This window comes from Herpailurus yagouaroundi, unplaced genomic scaffold (genome assembly GCF_014898765.1).
Source record: "Herpailurus yagouaroundi ecotype Mexico unplaced genomic scaffold, PumYag 194, whole genome shotgun sequence".
Classification (NCBI taxonomy): domain Eukaryota; kingdom Metazoa; phylum Chordata; class Mammalia; order Carnivora; family Felidae; genus Herpailurus; species Herpailurus yagouaroundi.
In genome coordinates this window covers 183,532-204,480 of record NW_024412425.1, presented here as the reverse complement: position 1 = coordinate 204,480, position 20,949 = coordinate 183,532, and the positions used below count along the sequence as shown (strand labels likewise).

At 52.3% G+C, this 20,949-nt stretch overlaps 1 protein-coding gene across 3 annotated transcripts; it reads right to left on the bottom strand.

Moving 5' to 3' along the window:
• Nucleotides 1-131: 131 nt before the first annotated feature.
• Nucleotides 132-18,965, bottom strand: COQ8B (coenzyme Q8B). Of its 3 annotated transcripts, none has more exons than XM_040445815.1 (15): nt 18,900-18,962; nt 18,379-18,483; nt 18,106-18,225; nt 17,903-17,969; nt 16,033-16,110; nt 12,202-12,324; nt 11,970-12,055; nt 9,883-10,023; nt 9,713-9,794; nt 8,913-9,006; nt 6,893-7,034; nt 6,639-6,746; nt 4,132-4,197; nt 1,387-1,473; nt 132-974 (listed from the first exon to the last, which is right to left on the bottom strand). In XM_040445815.1, the coding sequence occupies exons 2-15, from the start codon at nt 18,478-18,480 to the stop codon at nt 693-695; spliced, it is 1,578 nt and encodes a 525-aa protein (XP_040301749.1). In that variant the 5' UTR covers nt 18,481-18,483; nt 18,900-18,962; the 3' UTR covers nt 132-692. The 3 variants fall into 3 exon arrangements, 2 of the variants coding, with proteins under 2 accessions (XP_040301749.1, XP_040301750.1); XR_005781622.1 differs by lacking the exon at nt 132-974 and adding an exon at nt 2,018-2,260 and having other exon boundaries at nt 18,900-18,965; XM_040445816.1 differs by lacking the exons at nt 132-974; nt 1,387-1,473 and adding an exon at nt 5,583-5,749 and having other exon boundaries at nt 18,900-18,965.
• Between the last annotated feature and the right edge of the window lie 1,984 nt (nt 18,966-20,949).

The following is a 20,949-nucleotide window of genomic DNA, read 5'->3' as shown; positions in this document are numbered from 1 at the left end:
CAACAGATGGCCCAGGCAGGGCTGGGGCTTTCAGACCAGAGGATGGGAGGGGGTTGGCCATCTGCACCTGGAGGCTGGCTGAGAGCTCCTCCCCACCCCCACCGCCACCCAGCGCAGAGAAAAGAGCCGGGAAGGGGAGAGCCACTTTTATTCTGACTGAAGTTTCAAACACCCTCCCTTACCCCCTCCCCAACACACAAAAAGGATGGAGCCCGGGAGAACGCAGCTGGTGGAGGGGTGAGGGCAGCAAAGGTGAGGGCTGCCTCCACCAGCCACCGCTCCTCCCCTTTCACTGGCCAGATCCGTGAGAGACCTGACCCAGAGGTGTGGGGCTCCCCATCTAGATGAGTCTGGATCTGCATGACTGGGTGCAGAGGGCCTAAGGCTCTTAAACGTTGGCAAAAATAAATTAATCCCTGGCGTAGAGTTCCTGGGTGCCCACACGGGAGTGGGAAGATCAGGATATGGGGGTGTGAAGTTGGGAGTTCCCTAGCTGGAGGTTTCCCCAGCCCCGAGGAAGGGAGCTAGGCAAGAACCGGGAAATCAGACCCGGTCGTCCCCAGGCCTGCAGGGGAATGGAAGGGAGGCATCACAGCAGTGGATGGCCTGCTTTGGGGCCAGAATCACAGGATGGAGGCCATCTAACGGGTCTGACCCCAAGTCCCTTCTGGTCAGGAGGCTGCAGGCAGAGGCTAGGCCTGGCGACTGGCCCAATAGCGGTGGTAGGTGTCCTGGAAGAGGTCCCGGCAGGCGATGTGGGCGCGGAGGCGGGCGCAGGCCAGGAAGGCCCCTGCCAGCTTGCGGTGCAGGGCATAGGTCTCCTCCGGCGGTGGGCGCAGCCGGTGCTGCAGCAGCACAGGGATGAGACCCTGCACTCGGCGGGCAGTGTCACCTGCCCCAAAGTCGTAGGGGCCCTGGGTGGCGAAGGGCTCCCCCAGGATCATCACTGCCTCCACGTGGGCATCCGAGAATGCCTATGGGCGGGGAGAGCAAGAGACCCGCAGTGTGGCATACAGCCCCCCGCTTAACCCATCTCCCTCACAGTCTCAAGTATAAACACAAGCCCCCTACTCCCTGAGGAGTGTTAAGTATCTGCCACTCCTTCCAGAACCTCTAGGCCTCCCCCAAATGGCTCTCTACTTCCTCTCAGAGCCTCCAATAGAAAAGAAGCCCTCAGTCCCTAGAACAGAGAAAGAGCCTCCATTTCCCCACCCCCAGTACCCACTAGCAGTCCCCCACTCCCTCCTTCTAGAATAGATAAATGGGGCCCATTTCCCCAGGGTTTCTGTGTAGCCAAGTAGCCCTCATTCCCCCACTCCTCCCCAGAGCCCCCCAGTATAGATAAGCAGCTCCCTACCCACCCCCGCCCCCCAAGTGTTTCCCAACCTTGGTTTCAAAGCCTGTGAGGAATTTGAGGTCCCGGGATTTCTGCAGGACCCGGTCTCTGTCTCCATTGGCTGCTGCCATCACCACCTGGGAAATGGGTGTTCATCAGAAAGTCAAAGGCCAAGGGAGTGGAGTTCAAGGAGGGCTCTTGAAAACTGGAGATGAACCAGCTAGAAGCCTGGCCCTCCCTGTACCCACCTGCATTCCAGTCTACTTAAGCCCTCTCCCCTAGAAGCTGCTCCCTCCTCACCTTGCCCCTATCTATATCTCCCTCAAGACTGTTCCAGAACCTGGGGGTGGGGGTGGTCAGGGGTTCTACCCACCTGGCCTGGAACACAGTGCCTGCCTGGAAATTACCACAGTGAAACAGCCAGAGGGAAGTAAATGTCAAGTGCTATTTGTGGGTCCACACACTCAACTGGACAAGGATGTGACCATGACCCACACCTGCATGTGAGGTTGCCATGGGGCCATCTCTGTCATTGCCTGGTTGTCTGTCTCCTACAGGGGCTTGGAGCCCCCAAGAGAACAGGGATCCCGGTTGTGCTTAGTCCCATGTGGCACAAGGTCTGGCATTCAGGAGGTCCGTGGCGAACCTTTGTTTGACAAATTAGTGTGCGGAGCTAGGCACCTTGCCAGACGTGAGTGCACGTGGGGAGAGCAGGCGTTGAGGGCGCGGACAGACAGAATCCAGAGCCAGCCTGCTTGGGCTCCATCCCAGCTACTTGCTGGCTGAGAGACTCTGGGCAAGTCGCTTTGCTCTGGGGCCTCCACTTTCTCATCTGTGAAGTGGGGATGATGAAAGTGTCTTCCTCATGGGTGGCTGCAGGGACAAAGGAGGTGGGATCTGTGGGGTGCTTAGCACTGAGCCTGCCTGTAGAAAGAGCCATAACCATGATGAGCTACCATTATTAAGAGGTGCATGTGAAGGTCCCTACTTCACAGAAAAGGACAAAGGCTGACTGGGGGAATGGCAAGGCGAGGAGTGGAAATCTGAACCACTTTCTCGGGAGGAAGGGGAATACGGAATTAAATGTGGCAGTTCTAGTCTAGTCTGTCTCAGTACCCCCTGCCCGAGCCTGTCTGGCCATCTGTCAGGCCTGTGGTCCTCAGGGACTGGTGTGACAGGGCTTTTTTAAACTGGAAAAGGCTGGAGAGACTGGAGGAGAGCCTTGCCAATAGCCCTGGGGGAGAACGGGGGGACACACAAGATGTCCCAACTACACAGAGAGAGGCCTCAGCTTTGTGCCTCCAGTGGCCTTGAGAGAGGGCCCAAGGGGCCTGTCTGTATGTGGGGGGGAGGGGGGGAGGGGATTACCAGCCCCTCCTTCCTGTCCTTATGTCACCAGTGGCCCCATCATCCTCTAGTCCCCAAGCCAAAGCCCTGGGTCTTGTCCTTTCTTCCCTGTCCCGGGCTCCCAGCCCCCAGTCTCCCAGGCTACCTGCTATTCTGAGGGGGTTTTCTAATTCTCTGTGCTTCCCTGCTCAAATCCCTTCCATGGGTCCCCATGGTACCTGGATTAAAGTTCAAGCTGCAAAGCATGGCTTTTCAGACCCAGAGTGATTGGGCCTCAGAGCTGGCTCCTACTCTGTCCTAACCTGCTGGCCCAGTCAGAAATGAACTTCCTTTTGGTCCTCTAGGACTTCCTTTTGAAAGTGTGGTCCTGTACCAGTAAGCTTTGACATCACCTGGGAGTGTGTTAGAAATGCAGCATCTTATGTCTGACTCCAGACCACAATTTGCATTTAATAGGATCATGCTGGTCATGGGGGCTGTGGGGTTCTCATATACACTAAAGTTTGAGAAGCGCTGCTCTAATGGGAATATCCCTTCTCTCCTCTTGGCCTTTTTATGTTATCAGTCTGGAATACCCTCTTTGCCTCTTCCTGACTGGTCTCCTCATCCTTCAGGTTTCTTCTCTGAGGCCTCCTCCTCCAGGAAGCTCTCCCTGACCCCCTAGGCTGGCCCAGCCTCCCCCTCTGGGGTCCTACAGTCTCCTGTGCTTCCCCATTCCAGCCCTGACCACTCTGGGTCCTTACTGTCTGTTCCCCTCCTGGTCTGTGAGCTCTGTGAAGGTGGACAGTAGGTTGGATTGGTTGCTGTTGTCCCTGGGCCCAGAAGAGGGCTGGGCACAGGGGGAATTATCAGAGAATATTTGGATTGATGAGTAAATGAATAGAAGACCCAGGTCAAATGGCCAATCTCAACAAATAAATGAGATGCCTTGGAGGCAACGAGACGCCACCAGTAAGTGGGTGGGAAGGACAGGCAGCAGAAGTGAGGAAACGCTTCCTGAGGAGAGCTGTGCCCCCCGCCCCCATGAGCAGCCTGCCAGGGAGGTATCTGAGTGTAAGGCTGAACACTAAGGCCTGGGACAGCCTGGGGTGTGGGGAGGTGGCAGGATGGCCACTGTGGGCCTCTTAGAAAGGGGCTGGTCAGGGTTTGGGAGCCCGGGCTCTGGACCTAGGCTCCCTGAGTCTGGATCCCTAACTTCTTTGAGCTCCAGTAACTTCCTCTGTAAAGTGAGACTAAAAATGGTCCTGCCCCCACACACTATGATCAGGTGTCACATGTATAGCACCTAAAGCAGTGCCTGACATCATATTAAGGGCTTGGTATTTGTTAACCGTTACTATTACTTTTGATTTCTTAACTCCAGACATGATACTGCTCCTTCTCCCCCTCACCTCAGTAGTGGGCTTAAGGCTTGGCCCTTCAAAGACCCCAGAGTTGGGGGGACTCACCTCGATGTAATGGTCTGTGAATTCAGTCCCAAATTCCCGGCTTGCACCAAAGTCCAGCAGGGTCACCTGGGAATGGGAGATGGTAAAAGGGATGCTGGGAGTCCACCCCCCACCCCCACTGTCCATGGTGGAGGGTGGGGCACCCGGGTCCATTCCCACACCCTGCCTCTCCTCTCAAGAGTCCCGGTCTGGCTGCCTCCCTGGGTTCCTGGCTTTGGGCCCACACTTCCCATCCACCCCTGCATAAAACCTGAAGGGACATGGCTTTTATATTTCTGGTCCTACTTATTTTTACAATAACAGGATTTAGGCATAGAAAGAAATCTAAAGAATAAAATACGTAGAAAAGCGAAATGAACACCCACAAATCCCACCACCCGGTTTAAAATATTAAATACCTCCCACGGCCCCCAGCCTGTCCTGTCCCCATCCTCTCCTCCAGGGCCACCACTTTCCTAAAGTTATTATTACTAAATTATTATTTCCTGAAATTCCCATGTGTGAATTTCTATATTCTCTACATATTCGGGCATCTGTGAACAATAAATAGTAATGCTTTGTGTGTTTTAAAACTTCCTTCCTACTGGGGGCACCTGGGTGGCTCAGTCGGTTAAGCGTCCAGCTCTTGGTTTTGGCTCAGGTTATGATCTCACAGTTTGTGAGTTCGAGGCCTGTGTCCAGCTCTGTGCTGTCAGTGCAGAGCCTGCTTGGGATTCTCTCTCTCCCTCTCTCGCTCTGCCTCTCCCCTTCTCGCTCTTTCTCTCAAAATAAATAAATAAACATTTAAGAAAACTTCATACAAAGGGTATTTATGATAGGTGTCCCCCGTTGCTATGCGCAGCTCGAGCTCATTCATTTTTTCTCACTACTGTGTAAGGACTTCGTTGTGTGAATATATCACAAGGCGCTTAGCTGGCTGATGGACACCATGGTTACTTCTGGGTTTGGCTATTAAAAACAGTGCCCTGTGGACACATGTGTAAGAGTTTCTTTAGGGCAGCAGGGTTCACACTATTGATCACAACCCACAGTAAGAAATACAGATTATATTGGACACCAGTGCCCATGCACACACAAATATAAGGTCAAACAAAAGCATCCCGAAATACTCTGGATCCCTCCCATCTGCGACACACTGATATTCTCTACTCTGTGGCTTTAAAACAAAAAATGCTGTTAGGGGCACCTGGGTGGCTCAGCATCCAATTCTTGATTTCAGCTCAGGTCATGATCTCACAGTTGGAGGATCGAGCCCTATGTTGGGCTCTACACTGGGCGTGGAGCCTGCTTGCAATTTTCTCTTTCCCCCTCTCTCTGCCCCTCCCCCACTTGTTCTCTCTCTCTTCACTCTCTCTCTCTCTCTCTCTCTCTCTCAAAAAAAAAAAAAATAAATAAAAAAAGATGTTGAGACCCAGTAAACTGATGTCAGGACTCCTATCACACCCCCTTACCTGCAGTTAGAAAAATACTTCCAAGCGGTTTGAGCCTAGGAGGGATACAGGGTATCTGTGCACTTGGGGGGGGGGGAGGAGGTGTCAGGGGACTGAGGCTGGAGACTCAGTGGGGCCACATCACACTCAGCAGAAGGCTCAGACTTGATCTCGAGGCGGCTGGCGAGCTGCAGAAGGGACAGCTTGGCCAGATTTGTTTTTAGAAAGATCCCTCTGGGGACAGAATGGGTACAGACGACTTTGGAAAGCCATCTGGCAGCCAGGCACGCTAAGTCTTTCAGTCCAGACCCTCGGCCACCCTGCATCCCCTGCTAGGAACACTCTTCGCTGCTCTTCAGGTGGCCCTCCCCTTCTCATCCTTCTGGTGTCAGCCTGAATGGCACTGCCTTTGAGAAGCCTTCCTTGACCTGGCCTACGCCGTGCTGAGTCAGCCACTTTCCCTGGCTTCCCCCAGCCCCCTGTGCTTCCCCATCACTGCCACTTTGGCCCACGTTCCGCCATCGTGGTACTGACTACTCAGTCAATCACTGTCTGGTCACGGGTCCCTCCGCTGTTCTGGGAACTCTGAGAAGGGCAAGGATCAGAGTTGTCTTGGCATCACTGTCAAGAGGCAGTGGGCGCTTGGCGCGTTCTAAGTGAATGACAAGCGCGGCAGTGATGATGAACAGCCTTCTGTAAGCGGTGCCACTGGGCAACCACTGCCTCGCAGAGATTCCGTTTCCCAGCAGCCCTTGCACCCAGACAGGCTGTGTGACCAGTTCTTATCAATGGAATGGTATAGGGAATGATGGGCCACGTCTGGCCAAAGCAGTTAGGCAGGGCGCTACCCTCTTAGCTTCTCTTTCCCCTTTCACTGGAAGGAGAGCATGGCAAGGCCTAAGGGCATGGCACAATCACAGAAGGGAAGGTGCCTGGGTCCCTGAACCACCGTGCAGAGGACGGCCACTCCGGCCTGTTATGTGGGTAATAACTACTATTGTGTTGAGCTACTGAAATGATCGGGAACTATGTGTTACAGCAGCTCATGGACCCTGATACACATCCTAGGGAACCAACCTGGTGGCTGGAGGCATCGTACAGGAAGTTGGCCCAGTTGGGGTCCGTCTGCATGAATTGGAATTCAAACAGCTCCCGCAGACACAGCCTCAGGAGCTGGAAGCAGATCTGGAGTGGGGAGGAGTAACAGACATCACAGAGTCGGCCCCTGTAAAGCTCTTTCTGACCGGAGAGGGAGGACTACGCGTCTAGCCAGCCCTGCCAGCACTGACCTGGGGCAGTGCCCTCCCTACTGTCCCCTCAAGACCACATACCTGGTTCCGGATGTCCTGGCTTAAGCCCTGGCACTGGTCCAGGGGGACCCCTCCAGCCAGTTCCATGCCCAGCACCCGCGTTGTGCACAGCTCCTCAATCACAGCTGGCACTCGGAAGAAAGGGTCACCTGCCAACAACTGCCTGGGACAGAAGGGAAGGGAAGGGAAGGGACGGGACTTCATCCTTCAGGCCCCTGGGGCCCAGCTTGAGGCCTCCTCCTCTTCCTCCGAGAGGTGCTCCATGAACAGCTTATGTCTTGCCTTCCCTCCTGCCCTCCTCTTGCCTGTCTGTCCTGAGTGATGGACGAGGTGACGTTCACTCAGATATTTCATTCGTTCACTCATTCGCCAAATATCTCCATAGTGCCGACTCTGTGTCTACCCCTAAGCTGGATGCTGCTGGAGCCCCAGTTACTGCTTCCCTACCGAAAACACCTCTATGACTTCTGGTTGCCCCAGGATGAGTTCAATGCACTAAGCTTGATGAGCATTACTTCTTCATCAATTTATTAATTAATCCATCCAAAAAGAAGTCGTTGATATACAAATCTCCAAGTCCATAGTGATACTCATCGGCAAGTCCTTGGGGTCATTACTCTGAGCGCTGGTTAATACTCTGACTCCTTCTTGGTATCTGTCCCTGTGCTGGACGAGGCTGAGTGCCCGAGGGGTGGATGAGCTCTGGGCCTGCCCCTTGGACACCAGAGACTCTAACAAATATACAAACGGGCCGATAATCGACTGAGGTAAGTGTGTCAATGTAGGATTTGGGAGGCAAAGATTATGAGCAAGACTCGTGGTTGGGACCAGTGGGAGGGCTGGGCAGGGGGTGGTGCAGGGGGGCAAGGAGGTCGTGAAGGCCAGGGGAACGATGTGGGTTTTATTCTAAGGGTACTGAGAAGGGGGCTTCCAGATCTCACAGACGAGTGCTCTCGCCCAGCCCACTTCATCCTGTCCTCTTCAAGGCCCCACTTTGACCCTTGTATTTTCGTCCTTGTTATAAAATCTCCGGTATTTGAGCCACTCCTGCTGCTGCTGATTAAAGCACAATCCCCTTTTTCCTTCACTCCCCTATGAGGAGGATGCTGTCCCAAGCATGCAAATTTCAGCCACCCAGGCTGCTAAGGGCTGACCTGGGACTGAATCCCACATCTGAGTCCAGGGCCCATGCCCCTAGTCACTGTCTTCTACTGCCCCCTCTCTTGCTCCAGATCTACAGACCTTGGCTCAGGAAACCTGTGGGCCATGCTGGGTTTCACCGAATATATTTTAACTGCTGCACATCACGATGCTTCTAAGATACCACCACATGGTTCCCTGTAGCTGGTTCATTGATTTTCGCTGCTGTATGATATTCCGCTGATGGATTATGCCTTCATTTATTGATCTACCCTGCTAGATGAACTTGGTAGTTGGGTTGTGTCCACTTTGGGGCTATTGCTGCTCTGAGCATTCTGGAAAAGGCTGATGGTATACACAAGCCCAAGGGGCCCTGGAGCATTTATTTAGCAAGAAGGGCAATTATGGGGTTGTATGGGAATGTTGAGCCTTGATGATGCCAAACTGAATGCTTATCTCAATTTCTCTCCCTGCCCACGGTATGTCAGGGTTGGCCTGGAGCCCTGTCCTCTCTCACTCGCATCACTGTCAGACTGCTTATTCTTTGTCCAGCGGAATGACGGTATCTCGCGGCATGACTAAGTGCCTGTCGACAAGTCCTTCTTCCTCCTGACTCCATGTGGTTATGCGTCCCACTCGACAGATGAGAAAAGCGACAGAGAGAGGAAGCGGCGTGCCCAAGCTCCCAGAGGACCCAGGGGGTAAATCAAGGCAGGGGTGAGGGAGAGATGGATGAGCAAGTGAAGAGAATAAAGAGTTTGCAGGTCCCACCCCAGGGTTCCAGCTGCCAGCGGCTGGGGGGTGGGGATATCCATTTCCCTCTCCTCCTGGGAGGGAAGCAAGGGGTCCCGGGGCTGGGGGAGGGGTGGGGGGCGGCAGGGACGCAGGGGACTCAGCTCACCTGAAGTTCTGGGCACACGCCGCCTCACGGCGGTAGTCACACTCCCAGGCCAGCTCCTGCTGCAAGGCCTGCAGGCTTTGCTCAGCAAACAGGCCTGAGGGGGCAGCCGTGTCAGCCAGGGCAGGCCACGGCCTGCCCCCGCCATGACAGCCACCCCCAGGCTTCCACTCAGGGACGTTTTCTCTCGCTGTCCGTTTGTCTCTCGAAGCCCCTCATACCTTCTGCTCCGTGCCTTTTACCACGTCGTCTGTCCACACACCTGCCGTCCGGCCCTCACACGGGCCTCTTCTGAAGTCTCTCCTGGGGCCTCTCCCACAGGCTTGTGTACCAGTCCCCAGGCATCTCTTCTATGGTCACACTCGGCACCTACTCTCTCTTTTTCATAGCCTCTCACACTGTTCTCACGGCCTCGAAATCTTGTGTCCAGGACTCTCTCTCTTTCTCTCTCTCTCTCTCTCACACACACACACACACACACACACACACGCGCGCGCGCAAGAGGTCCTGCTTACACTCCCTTCCTGCTTCTGTGGCTCTTTTCCAGACCTCCAGTCCCTCTCTGGGCACCCTGTGTGTCTGTTTCTGACTTTCAGCATGGGCTTCTGTCTCTGGTTGTGTCAGAGTCTCTAAGTTCGTCTTTTTCTCACACACTCAGGTTCTCTGGGCTCTCCCTGCCTTGGTGTCCCTTCTGTCTCAAACGCGTGGACTTACACATTCGCCCACACTCACACCCTGCCCCGAGCCCCACTCTCTCCCTTCAGGGTGTCCCCGCCGCAGCCAGGGCTGGAGTGCCGCCTCACCCTCGGGCAGGGCCACACTCATCTTCAGCACTGCCAGCAGGTTCTGGATGTCACTCTGGATGCTCTGGGCAACGCCTGGGTACTGCGAGCAGGAGCAGGGAGGGACGGAGAGCGGGGGTCACTCCTCCGGGACAGCGGGGTGCCCACCCCTGCCCTGCCTCTCTCCTCACCTGGATCTTCACGGCCACCTCTGTCCCGTCCCTCAGCATGCCCTGGTGCACCTGCCCGATAGAGGCAGCAGCAAAGGGCACCTCCTCCAAAGAGGCCACCTTGGCCTGCCAGTCCCTGCCCAGCTCCTCTTCGAGAACTCTCTGGGGACAGTGGCCAAAAGAAACAACCGTCATCACTGTTGTGGGCAATGGAGTTCACTCTGTGCTGAGCGCTTTATGTGTTAATGATCCCGTTCACCCCATGCTGGCCTCTGGGCTAAGCTCCTGGCTACTACCCAACTTTACAGATGAGGAAACCGAGGCTAAGTCTTTTGGCAAAGGTGACAAGCCAGGTGCTGGCACACCGAGAGACCCGGCCTGAACCTGTACTCCTGAGGCCATGTGGGCTATTGTGGGGATTGCTATTAGGTAAAGCCAAGACTGATAATAATCCTTCATTATACTCCTATATTGTATCATCAACTCAAGGTTAATGTGATAAAGAAGAAGGGGCGCCTGGATGGCTCAGTCGGTTGAGTGTCGGACTTCGGCTCAGGTCATGATCTCATGGCTTGTGAGTTCGAGCCCCATGTTGGGCTGCGTGCCGACAGCTCAGAGCCTGGAGCCTGCTTCAGATTCTGTGTCTTCCTCTCTCTCTCTCCCCTTCTCCTGCTCGCACTCTGTCTCTCTCAAAGATAAAAGAAAAACATAACGTGACGAAGAACTAAGGGGCACCTGGGTGGCTCAGACGGTTAAGCATCTGACTCTTGGTTTTGGCTCAGATCAGGATCTCACGGTTTGTGAGTTTGAGCCCTGCATAGGAGGCTGTCAGTGCAGAGCCTGCTTGGGATCCTCTCTCTCTCTCTACCCCTCCCCAGCTTGTGCTCTCTTCTCTCTCTCTCTCTCTCTCTCTCTCTCTCTCTCCCTCCCTCCCTCCCTCCCTCTCAAAAATAAATAAATAGGGGCGCCTGGGTGGCTCAGTCAGTAAGCGGCCAACTTCGGCTCAGGTTGTGATCCTGCAATTCATGGGTTCGAGCTCTACATCAGGCTCTGTGCTGACAGCTCAATTCTGTGTCTCCCTCTCTCTGCCCCTCTCCCACTCATGCTCTGTCTCTCTCTCAAAAATAAATAAAACCTCAAAGTGGCACCTGGGTGGCTTAGTTGGCTGAGCATCCTACTTCGGATCTTGCAGTTCATGAGTTCGAGCCCTGTGTCTACGGACAGCTCTGAGCCTGGAGTCTGCTTTGGATTCTGTGTCTCCCTCTCTCTCTGCCCTTCCCCTACTCATGCTCTGTCTCTCTCTCTCAACAATAAATAAACATTAAAATTTTTTTTTTAATTAAAAAAATGAAAATAATAATAAATAAACTTAAAGAAAAAAAAAAAGAGCTAAAATTTACAGAGGGCTTCCCGTGAGCCGGGTCCTATCAAGAGTGGCTCGGAGAGGGGCAGTAATACCCAGGGTCACGTGGTGAGTGAGCGGAACAGAGATCAGAAGGAAGGGAGGCAGCTGGATCCAGATTCCACACCCTTAGCCAGTTATTAGAAGAACAGCTCGTGTCTTGGGCACTTACTCAGTGCCAGGCACTGTGCCAACCTATTTACAGACATGATCTCCTTTAATTAAAAAACCAGTACTAATAACAGAACTGGCATGTCACTTACCGTGTGCCAGGGGCCCTTTCTAAGTGCTTTACCTATACTGATTTATGTAACCCTATGATGTGGGTGTTGCCATCACCACCGCCATTTCACAGATGAGGTAACTGAGGCACAGAGAGGTCAGGCCACATGTCTGGGATCACACAGGCGGTACATGGCAGAGCCAGGATCTGAACTCACAAAGTCTGGCCCCCAACCACGGCACATCCCTGCCTCTTTAGGAGCCGTGACAGAGCCCTGAGCCTGCCAGGGACTGGACCAAGCGCCCTGCACCACTCTCTCATTTAGTCACCTCAGCGATCCTCTGAGACGTGTTTTAGTGGTCCCCATTTTACAGACAGAGAAACTGAGGCTCAGGGTCAGTCAGGGAGTAGCGCCATGAAGCCAGGAGGGTCAGGCGGGTGGAGCATGCCTCCCTCACCAGCCCTCCCCGACCGGGCACTCACCAGCATCTGCCAGCGGGGCATGAAGTCGGCGCTCTGGCGAACCCGCTCGAAGATGCGCTGAAGCTGGGGGCTGATGAAGCTGTTGTCTTGGGAGACAGGGCGACAAGGGGAAGCGGTGAGGGAGGAGGCGAGGGAGGGGCCCCCGTGGGAGTAGCTGAAGTTGGTGCTTGTTGGTGTGTGGGGGTGGGGGAGACGTGAGGTCAAGGGTCAGGAGTTGAGGCTCACGCTGTACCCTGGATGCTGAGCATTTGGCCAACCTTGAGGGCGGCCCCCCGAACTGTACACAAGGTCTGCACGATCCGCTCGGCATTGGCCTCTGACAGGAAGGGACTGGAGCCTGGCCGGGTGCCGCTCTCTGTGGGGCAGAGAATAATCATTTGTGTCACAAGCACAAAAATAATCATTGTAGCACTACCGCATAATCCCCAGAATGGCTAAAATGAAAAAGGCAATGCCAAGTGCTGGCAGGGCCGAGGAGCAGCCTAAACACCCACACTGCTGATGAGTGTCGCGGCACGGGCCCTCTGGGAAGTTTCCAGTAGAGCATACACCTATACCTGGTGTAACTTCTCTCCTGGGTATGTACCCAAGACAAATGCATGTGTGTGTCCAGAGAGTCCTAGAAGGTTCCCAAAGAGCACTCCTCAGAACAGTCCCCCACCGGAAACAACCCAAGCGACAGTCCATTGCATGAGCAAAGGCATGTTGGAAACAGTCACAAAGTGACTCCTATAGCACTGAATGAACAGCCTGCGTCAACTCACAGTGACACAGAGGCATCCCTCCAACAGAACGTTGAGCCAAAGCGGCCAGACACATGTGAGAATACGTTGTCCGATTCCGTTGGTCTAAAGAGCAAAAACAGTCAAAACTAATCTTGGGGGTCAGAAGCCAAGAGGGTGGTTTCCCCTGGAAGGAGAAGTGGCCAAGAGCGGGCAGATAGGAGCTTCCAGAGAATGAGAGGAAGTGATTCTCAAAGTGTGGTTCTAGGAACCCTGAGGGCCCCTGAGATGCTTCAAGGAGGCTCTGTGAGATCAAAAACTACTTTCATAATAATATTAATGTTATTTGCCCCTTTTTATTCTCATTCTCCCATAAGTGTTCAGTGGAGTTTTCCAGAACCTCCATGACCGGTGATGATGCCATTTTTTTTTGTAATTTTTTTTTTTTAACATTTATTTATTTTTGAAACAGAGACAGAGACAGCATGAACAGGGGAGGGTCAGAGAAAGAGGGAGACACAGAATCTGAAACAGGCTCCAGGCTCTGAGTTGTCAGCCCAGAGCCCGATGCAGGGCTTGAACTCACGGACTGTGAGATCATGACCTGAGCTGGATCATGACTGAGCCACCCAGGCGCCCCGATGCCATTTTTTTTTTTTTTTTAAGAGAGAGAGAGAGAGCACAAGCAGGAGAGAGGGGCAGAGGGAGAGAGAGGCTCCACACTATGTGTGGAGCCTGACGCGTGTGGAGCCTGACGCGGGGCTCAATCTCACGACTGTGAGATCATGACCTGAGCTGAAATCAAGAGTTGGACGCTTAATTTGCTGAGCCACCCAGGAGCCCCGATGCCATTGTTCTGACAGCTGATGGAATGTGTGTGTGTATTCTTGTGTTTTAAAATGTTCTGTTTTAGGGGCGCCTGGGTGGCGCAGTCGGTTAAGCGTCCGACTTCAGCCAGGTCACGATCTCACGGTCCGTGAGTTCGAGCCCCGCGTCAGGCTCTAGGCTGACGGCTCGGAGCATGGAGCCTGTTTCTGATTCTGTGTCTCCCTCTCTCTCTGCCCCTCGCCCGTTCATGCTCTGTCTCTCTCTGTCCCAAAAATAAATAAACGTTGAAAAAAAAAATTAAAAAAAAATAAAATGTTCTGTTTTAATCTCTAATGCAGTAAATACCCATAAATACAACGCAAAAATATAATCCATAAAAGGGTCTTTGGGGTCCTCATTCTATTTTTTAACAGATTGAGATATAATTCACCAACCGTGCAACTCGCCTCTTTAAGGTATACAGTTCAATGGCTTCTAGTATATTCAGGGCTGTACAACTATTACCACAAGCAATTTTGGAACATTTTCACACTCCAAAGAGAAACCCCATACCTATTAGCAGTCACTCCCCGCCCCCCCCGCATTTCTCCCAACTCCTCCCTCTGAGCCCCTGGAAACCATCAATTTGTTGTCTCTATGGATTTACTTATTCTGTACATTTCATATGGATGGGCTCACACAATATGTGATCTGTTGTGTCTGGCTTCTTTCACTTAAGATAGTTTTAAGATTCATTCACATTGTAGCATGGATCAGTACTTCATTCCTTTTTACAGTCGAATCATATCCCGTTGTATGAATATAACACATTTTGTTTATCTATTCCTAAACTGTAAGGGTGTGCAGACTCCTGAGACCAAAAAGTTTGAGAACTGCTGCCTTAGGGTTTCTTGCTCTGCGGAAGCAGATGTATCCACTTTGTGAAAATGAACCAAGCTTCGCGCTTAGGATACGTGCACAGCTCCACATATAAATTATACGATTACTCAATAAAGCATTTATTTATTCATTTTTTAAAATTAATGTTTATTTATTTTGAAGGAGAGAGAGAGACAGACCGTGAGCAGGGGAGGGGCAGAGAGACAGGGAGACACAGAATCCGAAGCAGGCTCCGGGCTCTGAGCTGTCAGCACAAAGCCCGAGGCAGGGCTCGAACTCACAAGCTGTGAGATCATAGCTTAAGCTGAAGCCAGACGCTCAACCAACTGAGCCACCCAGGCACCCCAATAAAGCATATATTAAGCTTTTATTTATTTGATAAAAAATGTACTGAGCTCTTTCCCTAGCTAGGGCTTGCCCTGTGCCAGGCAGAATTCCAAGTGTGTCTGTGGATTCTCTGGCTCAGTCCCCACAATCAGCCCAGGAAGTAAGAACTACCAATGCCTTGGGGCGCCTGGGTGGCTCAGTCAGTTAAGCGTCCAACCTCAGCTCAGGTCATGATCTTATGGTTCATGGGTTCAAGCCCTGCATCAGGCTCTGTGCTGACAGCTTAGAGCCTGGAGCCTGCTTTGGATTCTCTGACTCCCTCTCTCTCTCTCTGCCCCTTCCCCACTCTTGCATGCTCTCTCTCTTTCTCTCCCCCCCCCCCCCCCCTCTCTCTCAAAATAAAAAAAAGAGATAAAGAAAAAAAAAAAAAAAACCAGACAACTACCAATGCCTTAATTTTCAAGGTGAGGAAGCAAGACATTCAGAGAGGTACAGTGCCTGGCCCTGGGTCACACAGCACAGAAGTGGCAGAACAGCGTGTAGACTCAGTATGGCCTTACCTAAACCCTAATCCTCCACTTATACACGACTTTTTATTTTGAAAAAAATCCAAACGAACAGAAAAGTTGCACACACAGTATAATGGACACCTGCACACCCAATTCAAACTTTTCACGTTCTGCCTCACCTGCATAATTTATGTGTGTGTGTGTGTGTGTGTGTGCCCAAACACTCACCATCAGTTTTTGCAGACCATTTACATGTAGCTGCACTCAACCTGTGCTCAAAATAAGGATATTCCCCTACACAATCACAGTGTCATAATCACACCTAAGAAAATGAACACTAATTCTCTAATATCTCTAATACCCCTATTCAGATTTTCCCATTTGTCCCCAAAAGTCTTTGATAGTAACTTTTCTCAAACTGACATGCAATTATGGGTCACACATTTCATTTGTCAGTTCTTGTGGCCTTAGTCCCTTTTTAATCCAGAATATCTACCCCCATTTTTGTTTCCAGACATTGATTTGTTGGTGGAATCTTAGCCACCAGTGTTAATTTCAACACCTCTCTTTCTATCTCTGTTGACCACAGGCCCCCTGATACTATTTTTCTCACATGATATACTTCTCCCCATCATGACCCTGAAAGCGTCTTCACAATGACCCGAAGAGGTGGGTACATCATCATCACTGACATCATCCATTGTCCAGAGGAGGAAACTGGGGCTCAGAGAGGTGAAGCCACTTGTGCCAGGTCACACAGCAAGGTCAAGGTCTGAACCAGGCAGTTGGCTCACTCACCTGATGGTAGATGTCCTCCTGGCAGGGACTTCTTGGCCACCTCAGCCAGCACTCCCAATCCCAGGCCGACAGCCAGTCCTGGGGAGTAAGAGAGAAGGCTGGGTACCTGCTTGCCCTGGGCTTCTCCCCCGACCCCGTCTGTGCTCAGCCTCTCCCTAAGCAAGCTGTCTCCCAGCTTTCTGTTGGCAACTCTTTGTCTGTCTTTGTCCCCAACTCAGTCTCTTACCCACTCTCTCCCTGCCTGGGGTTCCCTTCAAGGTACAGCTGCCTCTTTCCCTACCCCTCTCTCCAAGTCTATCTACGGGGTCAGCAGTTCTCACCCCTGGCTGCACATCTCAGTCACGTGAGGAGCTTTGGCAAATACAATGCCCATTATCATGGCCTGAGATGATCCTTGGAATTCATGTATGTATGTGTGTGTGTGTGTGTGTGTGTGTGTGTGTGTGTGTATACACACACATATATAGTTTAAAAATGCTTTATTTATTTTTGAGAGAGGCAGAGAGACAGAGTGCAAGTGGAGGAGGGGCAAAAAGAGGGAGACAGAGAATCCAAAGCAGGCTCCAGGTTCCCAGCTGTCAGCTCAGAGCCTGACGTGGGGCTCAAACTCACAAACCATGCGATCGTGACCTGAGCTGAACACCTGAGCTGACGCCTAACTGACTGAGCCACGCAGGTGCCCTCATATATATTTTTTAAGCATCCTAGATGATTCTAGTGTGCAGCCAAGAGTAAGAAGGCCCCCAAACGATCCCCCTGAGTCTCTCTGTCTTCCTATGACTCCCGTTCCTCTGTCCACACTTCATCTTCTTCGTGCCTCTCCTTGTCTAAGTTGGTTTTTCTCCATCTCTCCCCCTCCACATGTACCTCCACATGGTACATTTGTTTTGGCCTCTTTGTCTCTGTCCCTTCTTTTGATGTTATCTCTCAGCCTTTGATTTCCTCTGCCTCCCCTGTCTCCTTGTCCCTAAAGGTATCTTGAGTCTATCTGCCTCTTGCACTATCCCCATTTCTGTAAATAATTGAACTGGCATTTTCTGAGCACTTGCTACCTGCCAGGAACCATTCCTAGCACCTTCTATGCATTGCCTCATCTTGTCCTCACACCTGTGTGAGATAAGTTTCACAGAAAAACTTCCATTTTACAGAAAAGGAAATTGAGTCTCAGAGAAGTGAAGTAACCCGTCCAGAGTCACAAAGCGAGGATGTAGCAGAATCAACCCCTTGAACCTTGAGCCTGGAATCAAAGCTCTAACCAGTGCATTTGACTCCCTCTTTAGACTGTGAATCAGCATCTTTAAAACTTGAACCATCATCCATACTAAAGAAGACACCTGCATTATAACAGTGGGTATGTATACATACATACATATATATGGTATGTATATAAATATATGATACATATGTAATATAATATAAATGTATGTTATATATACAATATATGTAATGTTTCATGAAATGAAAATTTCCTTTACATGTGCACCCACATATTCCATTCTATTCTTTTGGATGCTGGCTGCAATCCATTGAATTATTTCATGCAGATCGTGACCTGAAGTTTGAACAATCCTGCTGTATAACATAGGGTCAAGTCACTTCTCTTCCCTTAGCCTCCATTTCCTCATCTACAGAATGGAAACTAACACTCATCACTTCTGTGCAGAGATCGAGTGCACATGGGGCCTTGCACATTCAAGCTCTCAATAAATGTTACCTTCCTTTCTATTTCTCTTAGTTTTGCAAGCGTTTGCCTTCCTTCTCTTTCCATCTCTTACTCCTCTTCCTGTCTCTGATTCACCCTCTCCCTTACTTCATTCTATAAATGTGGCCTCCTCTGTTCTAGGTCACAATTTCCCACAGTCACACCTACCCCCAAAGTTGGCCAAGCGGCTGATGCGGGAAGCGGGCACCTTGCGTTCTCGAGAGCGGTCGCTCAGCTGGGAAATGGGGAGAAAGTCTGAGGGTGGGAAGGTGCCCAGGGAGTCCAACCAACCTGCCGCCATACCCTTCCCCAAGCTTGGGAGGCCAGTTGCCTTCAAGGGGTGTTGCTGGGTAGGTGGGAGACAATGATACCTGGGGCCGGGGTGTCTTCCTGATCCGAGTCTCCCGTGCCCTGCGAATGTCCTCCTCACCCAGGCCTCTGCTAGGCCCACCCTTATGGAACATTTGGGTCCAAGAACCCCCACATGGCCCCTGCAAGAAAAGTGGATATTGGTAAGGAGTGGAGGACACGGGATCCTGGCCCTTTTGGACCCCTCCCTCCTCCCTGTTATTTTACCCCCTAGGGCCTCCCTCAGCCTCTTCCGCCTAGGAGCCCGCCCCCCCCCCCCGCCCCCAGTGTCTTACCCACCAGTGGGGCCCAGGCCCCAGGGCCCCACAAGGCAGACCAACAGTCCGGCCCAGTTGTCCACAAGTCCCCCGCAGTAAGCCCCCCACCTCCAGCCACATCGCCTGGGGGAGAACAGGAGGGATTATTCGGGTAGGAGTTGGCACAGCCCTCCTTGCTTTGCCTTGTCTTTGCCAAGCCCTCACATTCCTCTGTGTCCGCCCTAATAGTCCCACCCACCAAAGATTTCCTCTCCTGTCAATAATTCCCCGAATTTCTCCTGGTTCCCTCTCTGGTTGCTAGGAACCCATAGCTCTTCCTGCGCACCTCCGAAAACCCACTTTCGCCCTGTCCCACTCCCCGCCGTTGCTAGGGTCCTCCCCGGTTGCTAGACACCCACAGACCCTCCAGGGCTACCTCTCCACTCCTCTGGCCCCCCTCTTGCTAGGCACCGCCTTCCTCTCTGTTGCTAGGCACTCACAATTCCTGCCCCCCACCCCCGTCCATTACTGGGCACCTCCCCCCGTTGCTAAGCACCCACTGTTCCTTGGATCCGGGTCCACTACGCGCCGGGGCCTCTTGCGCTTCCGGGAATCTCCGCCCGCCCGCCCACTCCGGCCAGCTAGCCAATGGAGGAGCAGCAACTCACTGACTGGCACGTAGAACACCCCGCTGTGCGTGAGGGGCGGGGCCTAAGGGTGGGCGTTGGGGCCTGCTGGGGATTGTCGCTGTACCGCAGGAAGGCGCACGTGCCATTTCGTGCTCTTCCGCTCACCTGAGTGCTGTGTGCTTGGCATGCCTTTCTCTTCCCCACACCGTCTTTTTTGCAAACATCCTTTACAAACTCCGCATCTCTGCTCTGCACGAACGTCTTGCCAATGTCCCTTCTTATTTTTGCCCCTAGCAGGCTGGATGTCTCCTTTGAACACGTCCTCCCAGCAAACATTTCCCTTGCCCTGGGAGCCCCTCCACTTTGCCTCTGCTTCAAACACCCACAACCTGGCACCCAGCCTCTTCCCTTGCACAGATAAACCCCATGCCTTGCTTGCCAACTGTCTCTCTCATAGTCTCAACTCTCCTGTGTACATAAACCCCCTCATGCTCAGCCCCTTGCACACTGGGCCCCTGTTCTCTCATACACCCTGCTCTCTACACTCCCCGCCCACCTGCGGGATGGTGTGAGTGGGGGCCCTCTGTTTCCTGTAGGCCTGACATTTCCCAGAACACACTCAGCCAAGATTCCCAGTGCTGAGTCAGGAGCCCTGGCATCCCAGAAAACCAGCTTCCAGTCCATCTGGGTGTGTGTTGGGGGGTGGGGATGGGGATACAGGCAGGCTTAAAGCCTGCCCCCCCCCCCCAACAGGCTGACTCACCCCTCCTCACAGTCTGGAATAGAAGCAGCTGGCTGGGGCATCTCTCCCACGGCTGGGAGAAGGAGCGATGTGACTCTTCCCTCACAGAACCCTCCCCTCCCACTCTCTAACCCCTCTTGTCGGGAATCAGACCTCCCTGTCTCTGTGCCTGTGCTATGTGAGCCCTCTTTCTGGACTTCATCTTCCCAGCCTATATGATTTGTTAGGGGGATCCTGCTATGATTTTTCACTGGTCTGTGAAGAGATGACTCATTTTAGAGCCCTGGGCCTGTGCCCGATGCCCCACCCCCAGATGACTCATTTTCAAGACAAAACACCCCCATCACCTTCCAGACGGAAGGGTCTGACTCAGGAGCTGGGTGACAGCTCACCCTTGGGGGTAAAAATATATAAAAAGCACCTATGACAATAACTAACCCCACAGGACGTGGCTGATAGTGTGAAGTCCGGTGCCACATGGTTCACGTTTATGGGGTCATATCAAATAGCCTGGCGGTGACCAGCAAAGACTAGCTAGAGGCTGGCCGATTTCTCAGCCTCAGGGTTCCATCTGTAAAACGGGGCCGTAGCATCCTCTCTTGCTCCGTGTTAGTGAGAGAAAGAGATGCAGTGAAATAGCGTCTGTAATGAGGTTGGCACAGGACCTGGTACGGAACAAAAGCTCTATACATGAGAGAAACTTCTTATGGAAAAGTCATTCTTTCCAAAATTCCTATTAAACACTTATCATGTACTTTTCTAGGGCCCACAAAAGGAAGAGTCCAGGAAAAAGTATTTGCCCTCTGGGTGCTGGCTTCCAATGAGGGGGACAATAAACAAAATAAATAAGTATATTTAGTAAGGTGATACGTGTTAAGGAGAAAAATAAACCAGGGAAGGGAGGCAGGGAGTGGAGAGAAAATTTTGAAGTCAAACAGGGTGGTCAGGGAAGACCTCGCTGAGGAGGTAGCTGAGGAGGTAACATTTGAACAGAGACCTGAAAGAGGTGTGGGAGGGAGCTATCGGAATATGTGAGGGAAGAACATTCCAGGAAGAGAGAACAACCAGTGCAAAGGCCCTGTGGTGGAAAATATCTCAGTGAAATAGCAAAGAGGCTGATGGGCATAGTGAGTGAGGGGGGAAAGACAGAGGAGAGCCGGTCTGGGATGTAACCAGAGCCGGGTCACTTAGGGCATCGTGAGGCACAGTAAAGACTACAGCTTTTACCCTAAGTGGGAT

Coding starts and splice junctions, on each gene's coding strand:
- COQ8B (XM_040445815.1), bottom strand. CDS start 18,480: ATGTGGCTGGAGGTGGGGGGCTTACTGCGGGGGACTTGTGGACAACTG. Junction 12,056..12,201: donor CCAAATGCTCAGCATCCAGG/GTACAGCGTGAG, acceptor CTGTCTCCCAAG/ACAACAGCTTCATCAGCCCC. Junction 6,747..6,892: donor GCCAGGACATCCGGAACCAG/GTATGTGGTCTT, acceptor TCCCCACTCCAG/ATCTGCTTCCAGCTCCTGAG.